At 42.1% G+C, this 26,837-nt stretch overlaps 1 protein-coding gene across 2 annotated transcripts; it reads right to left on the bottom strand.

Moving 5' to 3' along the window:
• Positions 1-40: 40 nt before the first annotated feature.
• Positions 41-26,512, bottom strand: LOC113014716 (saxitoxin and tetrodotoxin-binding protein 2-like). Of its 2 annotated transcripts, none has more exons than XM_026156427.1 (6): positions 26,276-26,512; positions 25,708-25,853; positions 25,533-25,618; positions 23,477-23,617; positions 22,759-22,874; positions 41-173 (listed from the first exon to the last, which is right to left on the bottom strand). In XM_026156427.1, exons 1-6 carry the CDS (start codon positions 26,390-26,392, stop codon positions 99-101), a joined length of 681 nt encoding a protein of 226 aa, XP_026012212.1. In that variant the 5' UTR covers positions 26,393-26,512; the 3' UTR covers positions 41-98. The 2 variants fall into 2 exon arrangements, with proteins under 2 accessions (XP_026012212.1, XP_026012213.1); XM_026156428.1 differs by having other exon boundaries at positions 22,755-22,874; positions 26,276-26,509.
• Between the last annotated feature and the right edge of the window lie 325 nt (positions 26,513-26,837).

The following is a 26,837-nucleotide window of genomic DNA, read 5'->3' as shown; positions in this document are numbered from 1 at the left end:
TACTTCAACAGTATCCTCTGAAATCAAACACAACTGAAAGTTTGTGGTTACAGTTCAGTCTTTACTCTTCAGAGTGAAATAAAGTCATCAGATCAAATTCAAGATTCTGAACTAAAACTCGTCTCGTCGTCTTCAGGCGTCTCGCTCTTCTTCCTTCTTTTCAAGACAAAAATCTGCAGAAACACAGACAAGACTTGAGTCAGCAATTTGACCTGCCACACAGCTTTAGGGAGGCTTCAGCACCCCTAAAATAGGCCTAACGACACCACTGGCTTTACTCCACCTTCTTCCACGCAGGCCTGGACCAACAGCTGTCCCCACCAGGCATGTGCAGACGTGGGGGCAGAAGGGGCTTGAGCACCTGCCCCTTCCCTGATGGGTGGCCCAAGTACCCTTTTTTTGAGGCAAATTTTTATAATTTTTTTTTAAAAATTATTAGTATTTTTTTCATGTGTGTGTGTGTGTGTGTGTGTGTGTGGGGAGTCCTGCCTGTACCCCTTAATAACAATGTTCCCTCTAAGCTGCACACGTGCGCAATTGCGCACTGCTGGCACGGTCTCTGCGCACAGAAAATCTGCGTTGTGCACAAAAATAATCTAACCTGAATTGAAATTAAAATTAAAATTTCAACAAGTCTGTTTTGTAGTGTTAGTCAGTAAGTCACTGGCTGCTCCTGTATGTGTTTAGAACGATACCACCTTATCCCATAGTCCAGCCAATGATGCGATTCACATTCGTATATACGCAGCTAATCAACGTCGTTGATGACAGCGTCCTTATGTGCCGACACCGGTGTTTTAACTAGCAAAGCAGCGTGGCTGATGTGGAGTGAAGCCACGTTAATGACAACGTGGACAACCACTGGAGATGTGAGCAGGACAGACGGAAAAACTGACGGACAAAGTGTGGACTTTATAGCAGTTTTTAAATTGTGTTGATCGGCCACGTAAAACCAGAGTTATGATAAAATATCTGCAATGTTTGTTTTTCTTCCTGAATACTGTCGTTGTTTATTTACTACAGGAAGAAACGGTAAAAACGGCGTTTTATAACGCTCGAAAGCACTCTACACCTGTGAGCAAAAACAAAACCAACCCCCCACGCTTTCCTATTGGTCGAAAAAAGTACCATGTTGACCAATCAAAAAATGATATGGCAACGTGGCATCTAGCTGTTAAGACACGGGGGGAAGTTTTAGGAGTGACGGCGGTGTTTTGAGATGTGAGAGATTTGCAACGTTTAGCGCAAATTGCGTGTAGTTAGTGTGTAGTGTAGTCAATAGTTTTGTTGTGTATGTCAGAACAATGAGGCGACTGCTGAGTGTTACAAGTGTTACAGCAGTGATACATCTGCTGTTGTCAGGCCTGCAGGTATCAGGCTGTTGTTCTCCTTCATCTCATAGTGGACAGAAATTTCTTTTTGGAGTGGCACAAATAATTTGTGTGGCATCAGATTTGATGCAGAACAGCTGATTGTTCTGTAAATAGTTTGAAATGTTTATTTAAAAACACCTTGGCTGCATTTTTAGGTAAACAGCTGCAAAAACTCAGTTACTTTTTTGAAGAAGTAACTATATAATTAATTGCCCAATATTGGTCATTATATACTATATTTTGCAGACAGAGAGTTACAGACTCTCTCCCAGACCACAGACTCATAATACAAGTCAGAGCTTTATGAAAAAAAGAAAAAGAAAGAAAGTTGTGTTTTTAAAATTGGAGTTCAAGTTATTTTTACTTCCAATAGTGTTAACATACTACACAGATCATGAACAAGACTTTTTACATTTTCATTGTAAGTGGGCTAAAGCAGTTAATTAAAAGTAGTCTAACATAAATGTAAATGCTGTAATTTGATTATTTTAATAAACCATGTAACTTGGATGGATTAGATGCTGGCGTGACCACAGTGCACACATCTGCTGTCGCTCACAGCGGTCCAAGGGACGTTTGTGTGTTTGCTCAGACACATGAAGAATTAGAGGGAACATTGGTCAATAATAACATTTAGCTATTAATCATAGTTTTGCTAGATTAAAGGATCTGGCTTGCATCAGTCACATGACTACCATTACCCAATGATCGCCCTTGACAGCAGAGCGCACTGGTTACGAACCAGAAACGAGCTCGCAAAGTGCACGCGCATTTTTTCCGCCTGAGAGGTGTGAAACTGTAGGAGAAACAGACAAAATAACTGGGAGATGCAGACTGATGCATCAAAAACCAGTAAGTAACTGTACTGCGTACACTATAGTCTATAGCACACAGCAGTATTAGCTTATTATGGACACATTGGTAAGTTGTTTTGTGGCAACTGACAATTTGAAACTAATGAGCGTGCTGTGTGTGCAACAGCGTGACAAACATTACCTGTCGTGTTATTAACTGCACAAGTAGTGCTGGTCACAGCTGCTAGCTGGGTAAGGCTGTCAGGGGTCTGTAGCTCTGTCACCGTTTTAGGGAACATGTTTAGTTTTAAAGTAAGTTACAGGTCTTTTCCTGCCTTTGTGGAGGACTTATATTTGACTGAACACTATCTAATATGCATATCCACATAATTATGAATGATTATAATCAGAGGTGGGACCAAGTCATTGTTTTGCAAGTCTCAAGTAAGTCTCAAGTCTTTATCCTCAAGTCTCAAGTCAAGTCTCAAGTAATGTCAGGCAAGTCAGAGTCGAGTCTCAAGTCACTGGTGTAAAAGTCCGAGTAAAGTCACAAGTCTGAAACTTTGAATTTCAAGTCCTTTCGAGTCATTCAAAAAAACGAAAAAAAGCATGTTGCAGTTATATGCTAAATGTAAATATTAGACCATGTAATTTTTAAATCTGTGTTTTTCTCAACACATGACAAAATAGTGAACGTAGAAAATATACACAAATTGTGAAATTGCACCTCTTTAAAATGCAGCTCAATTAAACCTAGCTCCAAGAATAATTTTCACCGACAGTTCTGAGATAAGCTGCATGTTATTCTTGGATGCGGTTGTAGGACCGGCTTTAAAATCGCATGACAAAAATATCATACACATTAAAAAAAACTGCATCACCAACGTAGCCTGGACAACATTTGCTAGTTAGATGAAGTCAGCTATCTCATCTTAGCATATTTATATGCATATTTATAATCATACGGTTCTTGGAGTGAGTGCATACACTCATGAAGTTTAGTAACTTCAGGTCACTGCAACAAGCCCAGGTACAGTTTACCGACGGATGGGTGCAGGACCTTGAAATGCACCGTGTAGAACGAAAGACCATCGTACGTATCATAAGTTTACCAGTCTCACAAACTGTCGTCATAAATACACATTCCTTAACCGTTTATTAATAGGACCTTTGAGCTCAACGATAATTAATTAGTAGTGGAAATAATTTCTGGTACCCATCACAGAAATGTAGCAGTGACAATAATATTGTATGCTGTAATCGTACTGGGCAATTAGTGATACAAAAAAACCCGTTTTATCCTGTGAATAAAAGTATGTTTTTGTCAATGTACCATAATAACAGAAGCGAAACGCAATATTGTGTCAGGACAATTCACTATTTATGCACAATAAATAAAGGAGCATAGCGCGACAATTTCTGTTCAGTGCCAGACTTGCTTGTAACCTATATCACCAATTATGTTATGAAAATGACGTATTAACTACTAAAAAACACTGACCTTCGTGTAAATGCTTGGAGCAGACTAACCTGTGAGCTGGAGGGTTCTGGGACGTTATATTTGGTCTTTGAATGGCTGCAATCCAGGCCATCCGTCGCATCTTTGTTACTTCGGAAACATGGCTCGAACAATTTCTCTTCAACGACGTAATCCGATAACAACCGATCTCTTTACCCGTCGGCTTCCCGTGGCTGTCATGCGACCGGCTATTGCAGTTAATAATACAACAGCTTCTTGACATTTTTGTGTTTCTTTTTATCGCTGTATAACTGATTTCAATTGAAAGTCTGTGTGCGCTAGTACCTCTTGCCACGAGTTCCCAGAATCCTTTGCGGTTCTACCCGTGAATGACGTCACATTTTCAATCTCTATATAATATGCATGTTAAATTTTATATTTGGGGTAAAATATCAAGTCTTTTCAAGTAAACAGGTTCAAGTCCAATTCAAGTCCCAAGTCATTGGTGTAAAAGTCCAAGTCAAGTCACAAGTCTTAGAACATTTTTTCAAGTCAAGTCTAAAGTCATAAAATTAATGACTCGAGTCTGACTCGAGTCCAAGTCATGTGACTCGAGTCCACACCTCTGATTATAATTATGATATTAGGAAAAATCACTGTTTTAAAAATACATTGAGAAACAGATTATATTAGATTTATATTTCAAATAGGACAAAATGCTAATTTTACAGCAGCAACATTATTGTATCTCTACAGTTTAAACATTTAATAAAGTTTCTGCCTGCACAGAGAGGATACCCAGATAGCAAGGAGACATTGAACAGATGTTGATTTTCCATCTGAACCATCAGAATCGTCAGGGTTGAAATGTTAACACAAAACCAATGTTGAAACAACATTGAAATACTGATGAAACCTGACACTGACATTGAAATAACATTGATTCACTGTTGTTCTGTCATCGTTGATTGTTGATCTATTTATAGTTGACAAGGTGACAACAATCACGTTGAAAAACCAATGATTTATGGTTGAGCGGGAAATTGAAGCTGCCACCACTTGGACTATTCCATAGCACCCCTCTCAGTGGTACATCCCTCCAGGTAACCATTGTCTTGTACAGTAGAGCGGGACATTCGATTTACTCTCAGCGGAATTGACCGGAGAAGGCATCAGTTCATGCACTGCACTGGCCTGCACCACGATTAGTATAAGGTAAGAATGAATGAATTTTCTTCTATTCGTTATTTCCACGGTCGCATTTGAATAACAGTAAAAAAAAACTGGTTAATGTACAGTTTCGGACAAAATGTGGGAGCCCGAAATCGTGTCTATTACAATCCGGCAACAAGTAAATTGCACTGCGAACAAAGTCTATCAACAAAGAAAACATTTTCGTTTCATACTTTTCTGTTATATTCCCTTACAAAACTAGCGTTAACGCTTCGAGGGTTCCTTTGTTCTTGCCGTCGCCTCGGCGCTTGACCCAGACTTTCACTCTGTAGTTGCTTTTTAGCATAGTACTACAAAAAAATTGTAAATCTGTGATATATGATTGATAAACGTAAAGGTAACTGTATAAATGTGTTCAATGACTTTGTTACTTTTAATGATTGGTGAGCACCCGCTTCGATTCGCACTCAATTCAGACTTTATGTTGCACGCTCACCTAACTTTACGTTGCACGCTCACCTAACTTTACGTTGCACGCTCACCTAACTTTACGTTGCACGCTCACCTACCTTGCGTTTGCACCTTTTGTCCACACGTAAACTGTGTTTTCATTAACTGAAAACTGAGGCTATGTCCACACGTACACGGGTATTTTTGAAAACTGAGATTTTCCGTTTTCGTTTTAAAAAATAATCCCGTCCACACGTAAAGGCAGAAATGAAGGAAAACGCTGCTAGGAACATGCCAAAGCCATTCACACATAATTCACGCACTGGTGATGGCAAGCTACATATACAAATATCAAATATATGTGAGTTAGAACAACTTATACTTGAATGCAGAATGTTACACCGTCACTTATGGATATATTAATTTTTTGCCTCTCACTGCTTAAGCCATTAATCTTTCTAGAATTGTTTTTTTTTTTTTTAAACAGATGCGACCTCACAAAAGATATTAACTATGCTGTCAGACCTGACGAGAGCTGTGAACGAACTGCGTGATGAGGTCAGAGCCATCCGCAATACCGGCTGCAATGATTCGGTAGATGCTGGGGTACTGCCTCTGGATTTGCCCTTGCACAACATGGAGGACCTAAACAATGCAGAGGCAGCTCTTCAATCAATAGAGGCAAATAAGGCAATGGTAAGTATATAAAGTTTATGTACACTTTGTAACTATAAAGTGTAATAGCTGTGATTTAAATACATAACAACGGCCTGTTGATTAAACACACAAGCACTTGCATACACATTTAAGACATGAGACACGCTAATTCCATCTATTGAAATGTGTCTATAGGTGAGACGCCTTGCCTTGATTGGAGGGACCACACTGGAGGTGCGAGTCCACCGTGTAATGGCTTATGCCATTACAAACGAGCTGGCCTCGTTACTAAACTGGGCAGGGAAAAAAACCAAGGACCAGACAAAGCAAAAAAGGGCATTTAAAGATACAGCGCTCTGCAAATGCATATTTGGTAAGTTTTACCGTTTTTTTGCTATATTACTTTGTCTTTCTTAATAACAAGACTTTCATGTCCGGTTAATCTGGAGATGGAGTCTTTGGTCTTTGGCTTGTTTAGTCCTCGGGTTGTAGTTTGTACAGCCCAAGGACCCCATGTTTATTTTGTTTTAAAGGATACACGGCACACTATGCTAAGACTTATCACTTTTTCCGCTCATAGCTCTTTGGGAATCAAATGCAGCAGTTTGCAGATTTACACCTGGTGACTTTCATGTTTATCAGCCTAGGAGTTTACATACTTTCTCCCCGCTGAAGACAGTTACAGTGGGGAAAAAAAGTATTTATCATGTGCTATAACATGAGCTTATTCATGTGCTCTAATTCACTTTTTTTGTTTGTGTGTGTGTGTGTGTGTGTATTTTTGTCCTAGATGGTCTGACGCAGCAGTTAGGGGCAAACTCTATGTCCGAGTTTGTCTTTGCACAAGCAGTGCAGAAATGGCTCCGGTACGCCCCAGATCGTTTGGGTGGTGCAGGACGCACATCATGCATCCCCATCCCGAAGTAAAAAATTACAAATTTATGTTAAACATAAATGTAAATAGAAAACTGTGTTTTAATAAAGTATTTAGCAAACGAAACATATGCCTATTGACCTTTTTTTGTTTATTTTTTTTCTCTGTTACATCACATGCAATGCTTTCTTATTTTAGGATAATAATATTGACATGATACATCGTGAGACTTTTGTTTTTTATAAAGGGTGTCCAATTTGAGGAATAAGTACAATTATGTGTTTAGGTGGTTTAAGTATTGATGGAAACATGCAGTAGTTTAGTATTGGTTAAAATACCTATAAAGAGAGGTAGATTTCCAGTCATGATTTAACTGTTGTTTTAATAAAAAGCAACTGTGCGAAAGAGGTGGAAAATCAACATCATAGCTCAACAGTGTTTCAATATCAGAATCTGACATTGTTTCAATGTCAACAGTATTAGAAAATACAACGTTGAATCAATGTCAGGTTTCAACATTGATTCAACATCAAAACCTGACGTTGTTTCAACATTAAAAACGGGTGCAAGAGTGACGTTAGGTCAACGTCACACTTCAATGTTGATTCAATGACACAGCCTGATATTGACTCAACAGTGTTTCAATGTTTCCTTGCTATCTGGGTAGTCAAACAAACTGAATCATCATAAATACATTATTTTATATTTATTACTTTATGTTTTATTCTTACTTTATTATTATTATAGCACTAGGAATAAATAATGAGGGAATTATTCTGGATCAACACCATGATGCAAACTTGTGGCCATAGTATATACAGTATTCTGGAGATAATTTAAAATGTCACTGTATGTGTGTGTGTGTGTGTGTTTTATATGTATAGATTTTTTTTTAATTATTACTCATGAAATATCATTTTCCAGATATGCACAGTAAGGACATGAGGAGGAAACAGTGACATAAGTGTAACAGAGTTAGAAAACACCTTAATGAAGTTCCTCAAAATTGATGTGCTTTGTGAATAGTTGGAGCCACCTGGTGGACAAATACCGAACTGCAACGGTTAAGGTTCCAAATTGCTGCACAGCGCATGCCTCAGCAAACGAAAAATACTCCCAAGCTGGTGGTAGGTGCTTGTGAGCGATGGTGTTGTCAATTTTGCATGTGTATTAGTGAAAACATTCTCATACTGGTAATTGTCAACATCTGTTTTGATTGTAAGCAGTACTAGCACATACCTGTACCCTCAAAGTTACAAGCATTTTGATGCATCAGTACTAACTTTCTTCCCGAGTAGAATTTTTAGTTAACATGCTAAGCTAATACTCGTTAGTTAGTTGGGTGCTTTTTGACTTGCACCTATGCCAGAATGCTGTTTATAGACTTCAGTTCAGCATTCAATACAATCCACCCCTCACAACTCATCAGGAAACTGACAGACCTGGGCATCAGTTCCCTCATCTGCAAATGGTTACTGAACTTCCTGACCAACCGCCCCCAACATGTCCGGCTGGATAACCACTGTTCATCTACAATCACGATGAACACCAGTGTACCACAAGGCTGTGTGATGAGCCCTTTCCTCTACTCCCTCTTCACCCACGACTGCAGACCTGCTGATGGTTCCAACACCATCATTAAGTTTGCAGATGACACCGCGGTGATTGGCCTCATCAGTGACAACGATGAGGCCGCCTACAGGGAGGAGGTGGATCGTCTGGCTGAGTGGTGCGACAGAAACAACCTGCTGCTTAACACCGAGAAGACCAAGGAGCTCATCATGGACTACAGGAGGAATGCTGACCCACATCCACCCATCCACATTAAGGGGACGGCTGTGGAGCGTGTGAGCAGCTTCAAGTTCCTGGGATTCCACATCTCCGAGGATCTCATCTAGACAACCAACTGCTCCAAGCTGGTCAAGAAGGCTCACCAGCGCCTCTTCTTCTTGAGGACTCTGAGGAAGAACCACCTGTCCTCAGACATCCTGGTGAACTTCTATCGTTGCACCATCGAGAGCATCCTGACCAACTGTATAACAGTCTGGTACGGGAACTGCTCTGCCTCGGACCGGAAGGCGTTGCAGAGGGTCGTGAAAACTGCCCAGCGCATCGCCGGAGCACCACTTCCTGCCATAAAAGACATCTACAGGAAGCGGTGTCTGAAAAGGGCTGGGAAAATCATCAAAGACCCCAGTCACCCATCACATGGACTTTTCACCCTCCTGCCCTCTGGGAGGCGCTACAGGAGCCTCCGGACTAAGACCACCAGGTACCGGAACAGCTTCTTCCCCACAGCTGTCAGACTCCTGAACTCTGCCTCCTGACATCTGACCCACGTTAAACTCATGGACTGAACATACACACACCCACAATGGACAACTGTACCCTCAAACACAATAATAACATGGACTGAACCACCACTCACAACCACTAGCACTTTATATAGCCTCTGTAGAAGCTATCTACACCCTCACTTATCTTAACTGCACTGCTGTATAGCTCTGTGTAAATAATCATTCTGTACATTCGATAATCTTTAATCCTACAACTGTTTACAACTTGCATAGTTCCCATTTCTGTATAGCTGTATATCTCAGATTCTGTAAAGTTAATTATTTGATATTCTGTATAGTTTTTCATATTTATATCCTGTTCATATCCTGTACATAGCTTGTACTCACTACAACCTGTACATACTTATAGTTATAGAATATTCACAACATACCTCATACCGTGTACATTATAGCATACCATAATAGACCCATTTCTGTAATATACTCACATATCTATATTATTGCTAATATATATTGTAATATATCTATATCACTAAAGCACTTCTGGATGGATGCAAACTGCATTTCGTTGCCCTGTACCTGTGCATGTGCAATGACAATAAAGTTGAATTCTATTCTATTCTATTCTATTGTTTCTCTATGAGATTGTAATTGTTCTAATCCTTGCTAACAGCACTGAATGTTGCAGTTGCTATTCACGCTGTTGATGACAACTGTGTGCTGTTTTCTTTGTATTAGGTAGGCTCTGTTAAGTACAAGCTTTAGTTGATACTGTTGTATAAAAAGCTGTTTTTATATGTTATTGTTGTTCTTGGTTAGGGAAAAGGGAGATATAATGGCTCTCATCTCTCAGTTACCATAAGGAGAAAAATAAATAAACTAGAATAAGTTGCATTTCCTGCGAAAATCCAGTGTGAAAGCCATGTAGTACAATCTGCTGAAAACAGCTGAAAAAGCAGAACTTTCTGCTGAATAGAGGTGAAGAAACTAAAATTTGTGCTTAAAAAAGATGAAGTTAAACTTTCTGCTGAAAAGAGGTGAAGAACCTGAAAATTCTGCTGAAAAGGGTTGAAGAAACTGAAATTTGTGTTGAAAAGACATGAAAAAGTTGCCATGGCCGAGATTCAAACTCAGACCTCCCAGTCTCAAAACAGCTGCTCATCTCACTGAGCTAAAACACAGCTCACCCCGGCGAGCAACATCAGTGAGCACACTCGTAATGTGGTCCTATTCATCGAAATGGGCCAAAAAATGGCATAAAAAGCTTAATAATTCAAAAAGTACAAAAGTTATAAGAACCCAAAGATATAGCAGGAATTAGCAGAAGGAGCGGAACAGTTTAAAGTTTTAATGGTAGAAATTGGATGAAAACTGAGGGAGTAGTTAACCACCAAAGAAACGGAGCAACTAGAACTAGAAAAAGTTGCATTTCCTGCAAAAATGTAGTGTGAATGCCGTGTAGTGGAATCTGCTGAAAACAGCTGAAGAAGCAGAACTATCTGCTGAAAAGAGGTAAAGAAGCTGAAGTTTCTGCTAAAAAGAGCTCAAGGAGCTGAACTTTTTGCTGAAAAGAGGTGAAGAAGCTGGACTTTCAGCTTAAAACAGATGTAGAAGCTTCATTTTCTGCTGAAAAGAGGTGAAGAAGCTGAACTTTGTGCTTAAAACGGGTGTAGGATCTCTTTATTGTGTGAATGTAGTAAGGCATTCACATAATAAAGAGAAACAGGAACACAAGGTAGACGAAAGAATAAAGAGAAACGGGATCTCAATATTGCCACTACATGATAACAGATTTGGTTTCAGCTAGAACTTTTAAAGAAAGACTTTGATGATGTTGTATTGTAGAAATATATATTAGTCTTTTGTTAAGTGTTATGTTTTGAGAAAAAAAAGGAAAATAATAGAATAAAAAAGGAGCCCAGCGTAAAGGCAAGTAAGTAAGTAAGTAAGTAAAACTTTATTTATATAGCACCTTTCAAGATAAAAATCACAAAGTGCTTCACAGAAGCTAAAACCTAAAAATAAAAATCAACTAAAAGCAAGTTTAAAAAGATGGGTTTTTAGCTGTTTTTTAAAAGTGACCACTGAGTCCACAGATCTCAGGCTCAAAGGGAGAGAGTTCCACAATCTGGAGGCCACAGTTCCAAAAGCTTTGTCGCCTTTTGTTTTCAGCCTCGTGTGCTGGACAGCAAGCAATCCCTGGTCACATGACCTCAGGGACCTGCTGGGAATGTATGGATGCAAAAGTTCACTTATATATGTTGGTGCTTGTCCATGCAGGGCCCTGAAAGTCAAGGTCAAAACCTTAAACTGGATCCTGAATTTAACGGGGAGCCAGTGCAGCTGAATCAGCAGGGGTGTGACATGGGAAAACTTGGAGGACTTGGTCAGAAGCTTTGCAGCAGCATTCTGAACAACTTGCAGACGATCCAAAGAGGCTTTACATAAACAAGTAAACAAAGAATTACAATAATCCAGACGAGATGAAACAAATGCATGAATGACAATTTCTAATTCAGAGCACGATACAATGGGACTCAGCTTAGCAATGTTTCTCAAATGATAAAAACAGGAGCGAACCAAAGATTTTACATGGGCATCCAAAGTCAGAGCTGAGTCAATACTAACACCAAGGCTCCTGATAGACGGTTTTGCAAATGTAGCAAGTGGACCCAAGTTTTCCATAACACTAGGTACAAAAGTTTTAGGAGCACAAACAAGAACTTCAGTCTTCTCCTCATTTAGTTGAAGAAAGTTTCCAGCCATCCAACATCTAATGGAGTCTATGCACTTGTGCAAAATTTGTAGCTTGGAAACATCATGGGGCTTAAAGGAGATATATACCTGAATATCATCTGCATAGCAGTGATACGAAATGTCCTTAAAAGTGCTCAATAAGTGTTGAAGAGGAAGTAAATACAGTAAGAACAATAAAGGCCCCAAAACTGAACCTTGCGGCACACCATAGGCAAGAAAAGTAGAAGAGGAACTGTACTTAGAGGTAGCCACAGAAAAGGATCGTTCATGCAAATAGGATTCAAACCAGTCCAAAGCAGCCCCTGATATACCCACCCAGTCTCTCAGCCTATCTAGCAGAATATGATGGTCCACAGTATCAAAGGCGGAGGTCAGGTCCAACATCAACAGAACGGAGCATTCTCCTGCATCACATCTCATTAAAATGTTGTTGGAGACTCCAAGAATTGTAGTTTCAGTAGAGTGAACTCTACGAAATCCAGATTGGAATTTATCCAGAATGCTGTATTCATCTAGAACAGCTATAAGCTGCTTAGCCACAACCTTTTCTAAAATCTTAGAAATGAACGGTAATTTTGAAATCGGTCTGTAGCTACTGAGAAGAGAAGCATCAAGCTTAGGTTTTTTTTAACAGTGGGTGAATAACAGCATTCTTACAATAAACAGGGACCTGACCAGAAACCAGTGAGGTATTAATAATTGTGAGCACACAGGGACCAATAGACTGAAAGACATTTTTAAACAAAGATCCAGGTAAAATATCAAGAGAGCAGAAGGATGCTTTCATTGAATTAACCAACTTGACCAGCTCAGGTAAGGACACAGGTAAAAATCTTTCTAAAATTACAGGCCTAGCTTGAGTTGGATCAGACAAGAGAGACACAGAAGGAGAGATACTGTTCCTCACGTTACTGACTTTTTCAACAAAGAAAGAAAGAAATTTTTCACAATCTTCATTTGATGAAATTGGGACAGCAGGTGGAGCAGGAGCAACAATATCACTAATGGTGTCGAATAGTACCTTAGGGTTACCTCTGCTCTTAGACACTAAATCTGAGAAATAGGCCGCCCTCGCATCTCGAACTGAAGTGTTAAAAGAGACTAAAAGGTCCTTTAGATAAAGGAGATGGACATGCAAACGCGTTTTCCTCCATAAACGCTCAACCTTACGGCAGCAACGCTTTAAGAAGCGAATGCTGTCATTTAACCAGGGAGACGACTTTGAAACCGGAGCTAGTCTAACTTTGACAGGACAAACATTGTCTAAAATACAAAGACAATGATTATTAAAAGGATTTGTTAAAAAATGAACATCATTATAGGGAGATAAAACTAAATTAAAAGCATCGGAAAATTTAACAGCACTAGAGGAAGTTAAGATGCGAGAGCTAACCACGTGTCGAATAGGAGAGAAGGACAAATGAAAAGACAGATTAAAAAGAATACAATGATGATCTGAAATAAAAATGTCCTCAGTACAAATAAAATCAATGTTTAAACCTAAAGTAAAAACAAGGTCCAGTGTGTGTCCTTTGGTGTGTGTGGGACCAGACACATGCTGAGTAAAATGAAAAGAATCCATGACGCTAAGGAAACCTCTGGCAAAGAGGTCAGAGTCATCATCAACGTGTATATTAAAATCCCCGACTATAACCAGTCTGGACAGCTTCAAAGTCGAGGATAAAAAGTCACTGAACTCCTTTAAAAACATAGTGTTTAGGCCAGGTGGACGATACACTACAGCGCAGTAAAATGGATCTTTATTTCCAATTCTAACCAGCTGTAGTTCAAAGGATGAAAAATGTCCGACCAACACTGCGCGACAGTAAAACCGGCTTCCAAACACCGCAGCGACACCTCCTCCTCGACCCGACGTCTGAGGCTGGCTGATGAATGAGTACCCACTCGGACAGAGTTCAATGAAGGATGAAAAGTCACCATCGCGCTGCCAGGTTTCGGTTAGAAATAAGAAGTCCAGTTTCTTGGAAAGAATAAAATCGTTCAGCGGGAACGTTTTATTAGTCATTGATCGAGCGTTGAAAAGCGCCACTCTCAGCGAAGTAGAAGACATATTATTAACAGAAGCGGCCCGATTTAGGGGACGAAGAAACAGAGAGTTTGATCCGCGACGTTCATAAATTCCACTCACCGCGGGGATGGAAGGCCAAACAACAGGAGAGTCTGGATGAACACTCCTGAGGTAGCGCCGTCTCATAGATCCAGGCACAGTTAGTCCCCGCTTCCAGAACAGTCTGAGTTTTACCTGGACACCTGCTCTTTTCCCTCTCCTTCTCCGTGACTTGTGCGGACACAGAAAGGCGCCACTGATGACACCTAACGAAGATCCAGACACCGGTGTCGGCAGCGGAGGATGGAAAATACCGCAGGAGGATAAGGCATCTTGACTTATCATAGAGGATCGGATGGATAATAGCGTCAGGCGATCATAGACAAGGGCAGCCAACACATTAGTGACAAAAAGCGAAAGCAAAAAGGCCGAAAAAAACAGCACAGAGAAACCACGGCCGGCAGCGGCAAAGCCAAACACAGGCGCCATCATACCGGAAGTCCAGCGTCTCAGTGCTGTCCTTTCTACATGGGCATATCACACCACATGCACCATAGACTCTCAGAACAGCAACAACTACATAAGGAGCTGTGTGAGGCTGTGGATCCCTCAGCAGCTGGATTACAAAGAGCACAGGTAACAATAACACCTGTACCAGTTGTTGCATTGCAGAGATATTCAAGTATAAAAACAATAATAAACACAATGTTTTGGTTCTATAACGGTTTCTATTATTACTTTATTATGGATTGGGTGCAGGAGTTTTTGAGTGTGGATAATTAAAGAACAGATTAATACAACAGCAAATTGTGCCTTGTTCTCAGATGGACAGCAAGTGGAGAGTAATAGATGAGATGATGAGATGAAGGAAGAGAGGCAAAGAGTGAGTCACAGGCAGAGTCTAGTTTTTTCTCACAGTTTGTTGCCTTATAGTTCCACGCACTGTCACCAATCTTTGAATTATATTATTATCTCATAACACTTGATCAGCTCCCATCTCTCCTGTGGACTCTTTAACGTCTATAGTCTCAGATCAGTGGAGCCCTGCCCTCCAGCACTATCATCAGCAGGAGCAACATTGTACCCATCAGGTAAAACATGGCCTACGTTTGCTTTGTCCCCACCTGATGACAGTGATATAGTATGATAAGATTCCATATTAGATTCTAGATGGAATGCGTGTTGTTATTATTCAGCCTGGTTCTATGTGCCCCTTTTTTTTTAACTTTGAGCACCCGCTCCTTTAAACATCTCTACACAGCCCTGGTCTCCACAGATGAGGGACCAAACCACATCATCTGACAGGATGGTGTTTCTGAAGTTTTTGTTTCGATTTTATTTGATTCGTATTTGTTAGAACAATAAAGAAGCTCAGTCTAATGAAATTGATTCATTGCAACACTACTGAGTCATTGATTTTTGCTTTTATGATTTTCATAGGAAGGCTTCTGCTCTGATTCTGTGTTTTTGGGTCATGGCTTTATTGTTAGTCTCAATACTGACAGTCAACTCTCTCTAAACCAGACTCTCAACTTCAGGTTCTTAAACACACTCAGATAAAAACGTGCATTACACATGTCATGTTACTGTTCAAAACAAAACGATCCCTGCCAGTGCCACTTCCTTCACTCAGAGATGTCATCAGATTTTGATAATAAAATGGTGAGCTATGAAATAAAATCACAGTGAAGTTCATGTAGCACAGAGATGAATGTTTAATGTTGATTAATGAGAGACTCAGCAGCAGATCAGAATCAAGCAGAAGAACATTTAGACATTTTCTGCATCAGCACACGAAGATATGCATATTCAGTCTGAGCTGCTAGAGCTTTACAGCTGGGCTTCATTCACTGCTTTCAGGAACAAGTTGTACATAGAAAATCTATCACACTGAAAATTATTCTGAGGAAATGGTTCAGCTGATTTTCAACCATTTTTGCAAATTTCATCAGAGCACCTGTAAAAATAACTATCTTAGTATTACTAATTAGGGGTATGCCATATCACATCATTCACGATTCATGATGATTCATGGTGGCCGGGTCGCGGGTGCAGCAGCCTAAGCAGAGAAGCCCAGGCCTTCCTCTCCCCAGCCACCTCCTCCAGCTTGTCCGGGGGAACACCCAGGCGTTCTCAGTCCAGCTGAGAGATATAAACTCTCCAGGTTGTCCTGGGTCTGCCCTGGGGCCTCCTCCCAGTGGGATATGCCCGGAACACCTCACCCAGGAGGCATTCTGGTCAGATGCCCAAACCACCTCAACTGGCTCCTTTCGATGTGAAGGAGCAGCAGCTCTTCTCTAAGCTCCTCCCTGATGGCTGAACTTCTCACCCTATCTCTAAGGTGAGAGGCCAGCCACCCTTTGGAGGAAGCTCATTTCCACCGCTTGTATTTGTGATCTCGTTCTTTTGGTCACTACCCACAGCTTGTGACCATAGGTGAGGGTAGTGAGGGTTGTATGGGATCTAATGGCCCGTAGCAATGGGCCAGACACCCCATACTCCCGCAGCACCTACCACAGGACACCCAGAGGGACACGGTCGAATGCCTTCTCCAAGTACACAAAACACATGTAGACTGGTTGGGCAAACTCCCATGTCTGTGAAGGTTCTCAGTCATCCAGGTCATCGTAGTCAAAGGAGCTTGCAAAGAAAAGCGTCTGGACTTCTTTAAGTTGCTTGAAGACGTTTCACCTCTCATCCGAGAAGCTTCTTCAGTTCTAAGGTCAAATGGTGGAGAGTCCCAGATATAAACCTAGTGGGAGTTTCCCCCCACAGAGGGACAAAAGGACCCCCTGATGATCCTCTAATCGCCTGAGCCAAGGTGTGAAATTGGGTGTGGGACCCAATCAGCCAGAATTTCGGGTGTGTTCATTGTGAAACCTGGCCCCACCTTATCATGCGAATTCCTGAGGTCAGATGGCCCAGGATGTGAGTGGGCGTTAAGGCGTCTGGGAAGGGATCTCAAAACTGGATTATAGATGGCAGAGAGTTGGTGTCGTAAAACCCGCCTCTGTTCAAAGATGGTCGCTCACAGTGGACATAGATGCTTCTTTCACTCCTCTTTCAAACCATCTGTCCTCTCTGTCCAAAATGTGAACATTGGCATCCTCAAAGAGTGTCCTTTATCCTTAAGATGCAGATGGACTGCTGAGTCTTGTCCTGTGGAGGTGGCTCTTCTGTGTTGTGCCATGCGCTTGTGAAGTGGCTGTTTGGTCTCTCCAATGTAGAGGTCTGAGCATTCCTCGCTGCACTGTACAGCATACACCACATTGTTAAGTTTGTGTTTTGGCGTTTTTTCTTTTGGGTGAACCAGTTTCTGTCTGAGCGTGTTGCTGGGTCTGAAATGCACCGGGATGTCATGCTTGGAGAAAACTCTCCTGAGTTTTTCTGATACACCGGCTACATAGGGGATGACAATGTTGTTGCGTCTGTCCTTCTTATCCTCCCTCGCTGGTGTCTGGTCTTCTTTTCTGTGCCTCTTTGCTGACTTTAAAAACGCCCATTTAGGATAGCCACACGTTTTGAGTGCTTCCTTTACATGTGTGTGTTCCTTCTTTTTTCCTTCGGGCTTAGAGGGAACATGTTCTGCCCAGTGGTGTAGGGTCCTAATTACTCCAAGTTTGTGCTCCAGAGGGTGATGGGAGTCAAAAGGAGGTACTGGTCCGTGTGTGTGGGCTTCCGGTAAACTTCGATGTTGAGTTTGCCGTTCTCTTCAATGTGCACAGCGCAGTCCAGGAAAGGCAAACAGTTGTCCTTTGTGTCTTCCCTGGTGAACTTGATATTTTTATCCACAGCGTTAATGTGCGCAGTGAAGGATTCCACTTCTTGTGTCTTGATTTTGACCCAGGTGTCGTCCACATATCTGTACCAGTGGCTGGGTACTCTTCCTTTGAAAGAGCCAAGAGCCTTCCTTTCCACTTCCTCCATGTAAAGGTTGCTACAATAGGTTACACGGGGGAGCCCATGGCACAGCCATGTTTTTGTCTGTAAAAGCCTTCGTTGTACTTGAAATATGTAGTGGTGAGGCAGAGGTCTAACAGTGTGCAGATCTGATCGGGTGTGAAGTTGGTCCTGTCCTCCAAGGAGCTGTCTTCTTGTAGTCGTTTTCTGACAGTCTCCACGGCCTCCGTGGTGGGTATGCAAGTGAAGAGAGAGACTACATCAAAGGACATCAAACTCCCATGCACACTTTAACCTTGAGAGGGTAAAGAGCTGATCCTGTGTTCCACGACCAGGACGAAAACCGCTTTGTTCCTCCTGTATCCGAGGTTCAACTAACGGACAGACTCTCCTTTCCAGCACCCTGGCATAGACTTTCCCAGGGAGGCTGAGGAGTGTGATTCCCCTGCAGTTGGAACACACCCTCCGCCCCCCCCCCCCCCCGCCCCCCGGCAAAGTAGATGTATGCCATACTTCGCGGAAAATGACCAGGCTGGCCTAGAACTCTTTACAAGAGAAAAGGACCCAAAAGGACCCATTTTTCACAATAAAGTTATTGCACTCAAAGCTACCGTGTATTTTTCTGTATTTTGTCATATCGTGAAATTTAGTGCTATCGTGAGAATACACTGATAATATTTAATCACTCATCATAATATTGTGATATTATGTGTGGGCAATATCACCCATCCTAGTTTTATTACTATTTTCTGCAATTGTCTTCAAATGTTATATTTTCCTAACTCGTCTATTAATGACAGTACAGGGTAGGGTGAAAACAGGTCCATTGTTGTTGATATCATGATGTTATAATTAGAGATGGACCGATCCGATATTACGTATCGGTATCGGTCCAATACTGACTCAAATTACTGGATCGGATATCGGCGAGAAATAAAAAATGTAATCGATCCATTAAATATCAAAAAAGCACCTCACAGAACTTGCTACATGGCGTAACTCGGCTCATAACCGTAGCACCTCGCAGCAGTATGCATCACGTGATAGAGCGGCTGTGTGTATTTGTAGCCTCACCAGCATTTCATCTCCGAGGAAGTTATCCCAGAGAGAAGTAAAGCAAATGTGTAAGTTCATCTCTGAATGTTTGTAAAGCATTCCAGTGTTAAGCTTAACAGATATATGGAGCGACTGCCTCTCTCTCTCCTGATGCTACTTCAATCGTGAAACTGCTTAATGATCAGCTGATCGGCTTTTGTGTCGCGACTCCGTCTGTCTTCTTTGTTTTTGGCCCACTTCTCACCAGAAAGAGGAAACCAGCGGCTGAACAACAGCAGCACTTTTAAGCTTGATAAGCTGTTGTTAGAATTTATTTAATATTACTTTCTACACCAGGATCTTTTTCTACAGCTGACGGCTGGTAGCTGTGCAGGGGCGGATCTAGCAAAGTTTAGCCAGGTGGGCGATAGGGCATGAACAGGGAAAAGGGGGCACAAAGACATAATTTTCTTTCTTATTCTCATTTAAAATTTCTAGCTTTTAATAAATAATTATCTGACTCTTACACCCAAAGTTTTATTTTTTTTTTTTTTATTATTATTTTTTTTTCTAAATGACATCAGAAACAGCAGTATGCGACATTACGTGATGGCAGAGCTTCAGTTCATCCTTTGTCATTTTTTTTTTTTTTTTAATAAATAGGACAGGGGGAATGAATGAGAGAGAGAGGGGGAGAGAAAGAAAGAAAACCAAAGGGGAGAAGAGACGGTGAGAAGGGGGGGGAAGAGAGAAAAAAAAAAAACTCCTGGGTCACCTGTATGGAGAAAAAAAAAAAAAAACCAAACAAACAAAAACAAACAGAGGAGACAGCAAACAACAAAGAGCAACATAATAATAGAGAAAACAAAGCACCATCACAATAAACTAGCTAGTCATAGATATCAGTATTTACTAAGTAATAAACGATATTGTGCAGCACGCAAGATAGACAGCGCACAGTGTGCTTTGAGGCAGCAGCCAAGAAAGCTTTAGTCCGCGTCTGTGAATACCCATGTGTGCATACCTGTGTGGATCAGCATGCTTGCATTCCAAAGGTTTCTCCATGTAATGATCTGCTAGGGAGTGTGGGGGGGCCACAGCCCCGTCCTCCAGGGTGTGAAGCGGGTATGGAGGAGATCAAAACTCCAGACATCCAGAGGCCCCCAGAACACAAGAGACCATGGAAGACCAACAGAGGGGCAGCCGCGCCACTGTCCCAGTAAGAGCTGAGGAGAGTCCCAGATGAGGGCTCACCCAGCAGCCGCGGAGCAGAAGTCAGGGGGAGTTGCAGTGACGCGCCCGTGAGCTCCGCCGGCCCCTAGCTGCGCCTGAGTGACCGAGCCCTAGGCCGAGAGGCCGGGGGCACCCCACCTCCAAAGGGGCCCGAGCGAGCCCCAGGCCCCAGGCCCCGACAAGCGGCCGCCAAGGAGTGAGCCGGTGTGCACCCGGACACCCACCCCCAGACACAAAGAACCACCAACACACCGACACCCGAGGGAGTCCGCCACCGGCAGGGGAAGTGGTGGTGGGTGGAGATAGGCCTCCAAACCTTGGAGGGCCTGAGATGTCCCCAGAGAGGTGGCGTCTGATACCCAACCTGACATATAGACACAGACATACAGGCACACACAGACACAAACATCCATTCCCACCCTCATGCTCTCATATGCACTCACTCCACACTCAACCAACGTGGAGACAGACATAAAGAGACGCTGTACACACAATCACACTCCCCAAGCGTACTCTACAAACCGGGTCTAGGTACCCTTGCCCCTGGAGGGGGGAATTGCACCCAGACCCAGGTGGTGTTGCCCTTTTCCCTGCGGTGGGGAGAGGCAGACCACCCCGACTCCGCAGCAGCAGGGAGGCCCCACACCCCAGACCGCAGTCGGACGGCCAACTCCTCCTACTAGCCCTCCCGCTCCAGCAGGCCGCAGAGAACGGGGGTGGGAGAAGACTCCAAACCTCCCTCCACCCGCTCATTGTAGTGTTGATGCATATGTGTTCTAAGGTGCAATTAAAACCCAGGAGGGCATGGAGCTACCTGCCAAGGAGCAGCAGGTAAGCGCATAGTCCCTCCTGCTAACCCTCAATGACTAAGTGTATTTAAAATTGAGAGGTGGGCAACGACGTCAGGGGTGAGGTATACACCCTGATGGTGATTTGGACTCCGTGATTGTGCCCACCCCCAAGATCCTATATGTATGTGTAATGAGAGTGTGAATAATGTGAATGTCTAAGTTGTGGGATAAAATTGAGGCAGAGGCAGCCAGAAGGGGACAGGGGGGGGTTTTAATCTGATGTAAAATATATAGAAGTCCATTACTGTATATAGTAACTGTTAAGTCTAATATACCCTAGTAAGCTATAGTACTTTTTCCTTTGGGAAAGTACCATCTGTGAATTTTGCAATTCTGTTGAAGAAAGACGTTGAATCTATTTAATTATTCTTGAAAAAATAATTTATTTCTGTGCATTTTTCCCCCTGCATCAAATTAAATTTGATTACATCGATTAAGCATCATGAGGTGGAGGGTGGGGGGTGGTTCCCTATTTTTTTTTGCTGGGAACTTGCAACCCTATTAGTTAGGTTGCTTAATATTTCTGCTAAGTACTCTTTAAAATACCAGAATAGGGAGGATGGAGTAGGTTTAAGTTTATTAGATTGATCAGTATTGCTGAACTATGAAATATTTTGGGCGCAGTGTATTTTTTACATACAGGTATAACAGAATAGCTTTAGTGTTGTTATTTATTTAAACTTGAGTATAAACATATACAAAATGCAGCAAGATATTAAAAAAACGTTTTATTGATTAAAAAAAACACACTATATCGGATTCATATCGGTATCGGCAGATATCCAAATTTATGATATCGGTATCGGACATAAAAAAGTGGTATCGTGCCATCTCTAGTTACAATGTACTCACACAGAGGCAGTTCATCAACAGTACTGTCATTGCTGCAGCAGAAAGAAGATGAAGAGGTCATTTCTTGTGACAAATTGGTTTGGCCATAATGAACACCATGTTCGAACATAAGAGTGTCCATAAGTGCACATGGCACCAGGACGCTCTGGGCCGCAGGTCAATGATCGATTTTCTAGTCATATTCTGGATATGTAAAGAGAGGGGCTGAGCTGTCAACAGATCACCACCTGGTGGTGAGTTGAATCAGGTGGAGGGGGAGGACGATGGACAGAGATGGTGCGCCTAAACGTATAGTGAGGGTGTGCCCCGGTCTCCGAGATCTTTATCGTACACCTCCGGCAGAGCTTCAGCAGCATTCTGAGGGAGACTGCGGACATTGAGTCCGAATGGACCATGTTCTGCACCTCCATTGCCGAAGCTGCTGCACTGAGCTGCGGCTGAAAGGTGGTTGGTGGCTGTCGTGGTGGTAACCCCCAAACCAAATGTTGCCTGTTCTGACAGGGTCCTGCTGTTGTTGCCTCCCTATCTCTCTCTTTTTCCTTTGACCGTTTCTCTTTGTGTGTGTGTGTGTGTGTGTGTGTGTGTGTGTGTGTGAGAACTCTTGTTCTCGCCGGCTACACCTGCCAACAATCACCTGCTGCTGATGAGCCCATTATCTGTGCCCTATTTAACAGGGTGGCTGAACCTTATTTGATGCTGGATTGTTGTGTAGCATCAGTCAGTGAACCCCGGCTCGTACAACTCTGAAAAGTAAGAAGTTAATCATTTTGTTTTGTCTTCTGTTCAGGAAACTTTTGGAGTGGTGTTTATGTGCGTGTGCCGGCTGACTGGATCACACCCACAAAATGAGAAAATGTAACTCAAACCCCGTGCAAGGCAGTTTCAAAGAAACTGCAGAAAATGGCATTATTCACACTAACACCACTAACCCTTTCAACAGGTAGTGTAAATGCTAGCTAATTTCCAGATTTTCTCTCTCACCTGCCTTGCCATCATATATGAAGGTTGTCTCAACATTGAACTTGAGGCACTCTGCCAGCTTCCTGTGGATGCTCTCACCCGCCTTCAGCTCATCAGTGTCCGTATGCTTCCCTTCTTTTCCTGAAAGGCAGAGAAAAACAATTCAAAGCACTGAAAAAAAACCAAAAAACTTGGGGTCCACCATCCACGGAGAGTGCAGTCAGGGTGGGCTGGGTGGAGTTGAGCGTCAGGAGTGACTTGTGACAGAAAGATAGCAACAAGAGCAAAGGGGAAGGTTTGTTATTCACGGTGCTCTTGCATTTGGAGTTAGTTTTGTGGTCTAGTTCCTTTTCATGGCTTTTTCAGAAACATTCAAGGCTTTTCACAATACTGTAGCTTCATGAGAACACTCTGTGGGGCACCTGCTAAATTCAGTGTGTTGAGTTCTGCTTTGTGTTTTCCATTTCAGAAGATTGTCCCCTTGGTCGATATGATCCTGTTGAACTCTCAGCTCTAAAGTTTCTGAAACTTTCATTATTATTAGGATTTGCTCATTTAAAAACAGTCAAATTCTTTCAGATGTTCCTTTTTTCAGTGGGAATTTCTTTCAGGGCACTGTCTGTGTTTCACTTGGTATGATGTGATGCTGAGTGCACAGTGGACACTTCTGCCTCCTGTTTGCATGAATTTTCTGTTCAGTTTCTCACTGATGACTCTGTAAAGTTAGGGTGTTTCATTCTTACTGTAGATGAGCAACAGCCTTCCTGGAATTCCCTGAAAGACGCCGCTGTAGACAACGGTCAGACAGTCTGCACAGCCCTGGTAAACATCTGCTCGGCCCTGATCATTGTATGGAGACACCAACCCGCCAAACTCCATAACTCCTAATGGGAACACATTTAAAAAAATCCTTAACATCTCACCACAATAATGACTAACAGTTGAGACCTCGTTGGAAGATTTTGTTTTCCTCTTTAAGTAGTTCCCTGTCACGGTCCGCTGTGACGGACCGAGTGGAGAATGCGTGTAATGGACCCAGGTGCGTACACGAGTGAGCAGACGGGAGTGAGCTTTAACAGAAGGCGAGCCTTTAATGAAAACAAGGTGTACAAATACAGCAGGGATAACGTGGCTAAACAGAAACCTAAACTGGGAACAAACGATGGTGAGGCTATGGCTTGGAAGACAACAGACCAGGCATGGAAACACGGAGGGTGGGAACACAGACGACGCAACACAGACTGTAAGAAACACAGAGACTAAATACACATGAGGGATGATCAGGGAAAGTGGCCACACATGGGAACGCAGCTGACACACATGAACTTAACGACAGGACAGGAGAAGTGAAACTGAATACACTGACAGTGAATGCAGGCCTTCAAAGTAAAACAGGAAACATGAGACATGAACCGGGGAGACGTAGTATAGGGGGAGGTGACAATACTGACAGCATGAACTTGACAGTACAAGACGCACAGACATAAACACACGAAGGGCAAGGGAGACGTAATGCAAGGGTGATATATACAAATGGCTGGACTACCTTAATGAACCTAAACAATCAATAAACATCAAAATAGACTAAACACAAAACACCGGGTCGCATGACCCAGGACCATGACAGTTCCCCATGACTGATGCTGTTAGGTTTTGTATTGTTGATTGTCATTTATGCTTAGAAACATTTACTCATATATGCTTAGAAGTATATAATCATTTGTAGATTGAAAGAATGTCTCATGAGGGGAGTGCGTTCACTCCTCTAAAGAGTGTTCTGGCATAGATCACACCTCCTAGCTTGCTGATATATGGGTTACCAAACACACGTATATCTCTTTAAGTATAAGAGCTCTTTGTTCAGATAGATCTGCTAGACGCCTGGCACCAGCTAGCACCAGAGTCTTCACAGGGTCACATCTTGACCCTACACACACACACACACACACACACACACACACACACACACACACACACACACACACAGGCAAGGTACTCTTTGTGTGTATGTAGACGTCATATGTTAATGAACCTATGCAGATTCATGTAACCTCAATAAAAGAACAGTGGTACGGGAGAACGGACGAGAGCAACTGGGGTCAAGCGAAGGAACGGCGCCTGTCCGGTTTTCTCTCCCGTGCACGAGAAACATGAAGAACTGTGCCTACTTGTGTCTTGCTTTGCTGTGTAATTATATTGTCCTCAACGTTCCAGCAGATAGGTTTGTAGCTTGAACCTATCAGATGCTACAGACAGACAGGCGTCCCCCTAAAAAAAAGTTCTGTAGTTTAGTTTGCAGATCAGAAACTCCAATTTCTGCCTTTTTTAAGTACAAATTTTGTAATATACAAAAGGGAATTTTAAAAGAAAATTTTCCTGTGGTTGAGGTTTTACCAATATGTCAACATTCTGATCTCTAAAAACCTAACTGACAACTTTAATTACCTAACACTTGATAAATAAAAAGTGGAAGTTTAAAAAAAAATCCTTTTCACAAGGTTCTGGTCTAACTCTCTTGGCCACTGGTATGTTAGCTACCTTGTGGCCATACTGAGAACATTGCTGTGCTCTGTGGTGTTATCTCAGTAGGTCAGACATCATGGTAGCAGTGTTAGTGTTTGTTTTTTTCTTTTTATTGCTGTGAATCATCAGAACAAACCTCTCACTTCCAACCAAAATCAAACAACATTAGGAAAGTTGTTTTTATACTTTGAAAAATCTTTTAATTACATTTCTCTGGCTGCTTTCACATCCAAATGTCTTAATAAAAGGTCTAGTCTGGGCCTGTTTTGGACTTACCAGGGCTGTCCAGAACCATGCTGTGGTTGGAAGTCTCGGGATCAGGAATGGACATGTTGACTTGAAACACAAGACATTTTCCAGAGCTGTAAACAAAATAAATAAAGTAAAAAAAACTTTTGCAGAAAGTAAGCAGGTACTGAACTGCTGTTTGTCCTCAGTTTGACAAACTTACACTATGTTTCTCTCGATGAACAGAAAGGTTTCATTGTTGAATGCCTCCTTCATCTCCATCAGGGAGCTGTTGGCATGCTTCACCAACCTCAGACCTGCTGGATAATCTGAGAACGCTTCCACCAGAACCCATCGTGACTCAAACACCTGTGAGGAGGAACTAGGGTAAACCCACAAGCATTTGTTTTCTGGATTTATTACAGTTTCCTAATATTACTTGAAATGTAGGTAAAGTAGAACCGTGTGGTAGCATCTGCCCTTAAACTGCATAGGAGATACAAATAATACTGCAAATACTTTTTAATGTAATGAATACCTTGAAGACATTTTAAAGAAAGGAAAAACATTTAACCTTCTTACGCTGTAATTGCCTTGACTGTATGCTTTTTTTCCAGAATGCATTGAATGTTCATAGTACTTAAAACTCTATTTTTAAATTAGCCTTAATTGAGCAGATTTTTGCACAGCAGACCGAAAAATTACCAAATATATTTTTGTAGCCTCCTTTCACTGTAAAGAGGTATCAGTCAACAAGTAGTGACTTGGCAGATGTTTCTGTGAGTTCCCACCTTGTGCAGTACCTCCTGTCGCAACTTCGGTGGGAGGTCACATTCCTTTGCGGCAGCTTCAGCACTGCAGCTCTGCAGAATCAGAGCCAGCAGAAAAACTCTGAACAAAAGCTGCATCCTGGATCAGGAGGGCCTGCTGTGTTTGTGAGATCTGGAGGGAAGAAGCTCTGAGGTAAACTCGGAGAGAGGCGTCTCATGAAGACTGCAGACTGAGCACAGCTGGTCCAAAGAGTCTGTTTGCTTTTTTATAGAAGATAAACTGAACTCTGAACTGCAGGATGCAGCAAACCACACACTGCTGTAAATATTATGTTCAGCACTTACACATGTATTGATTTGCGTTTGGTTTTTTTTACTGATAGTACTGCTGTAAATATTACTATTATTACTTCATATTTTTACAAGCTCATTTATTTTATTTAGCAGCATGTTTCCCACTTAGCTGCATCACACCTACTCTGTCAGTGTTTGAACTGACCAGTTCAATTCAGTTTCATTTATACAAATCACAACAACAGCTCCTCAAGGTGCTAGGAGAGTGTCAATGGAAAACTGTACTGAG

Source organism: Astatotilapia calliptera, chromosome 22 (assembly GCF_900246225.1).
Source record: "Astatotilapia calliptera chromosome 22, fAstCal1.2, whole genome shotgun sequence".
Taxonomy (NCBI): domain Eukaryota; kingdom Metazoa; phylum Chordata; class Actinopteri; order Cichliformes; family Cichlidae; genus Astatotilapia; species Astatotilapia calliptera.
The sequence above is the reverse complement of the archived record's forward strand: the minus strand, read 5'-3'. Positions and strand labels throughout refer to the sequence as shown.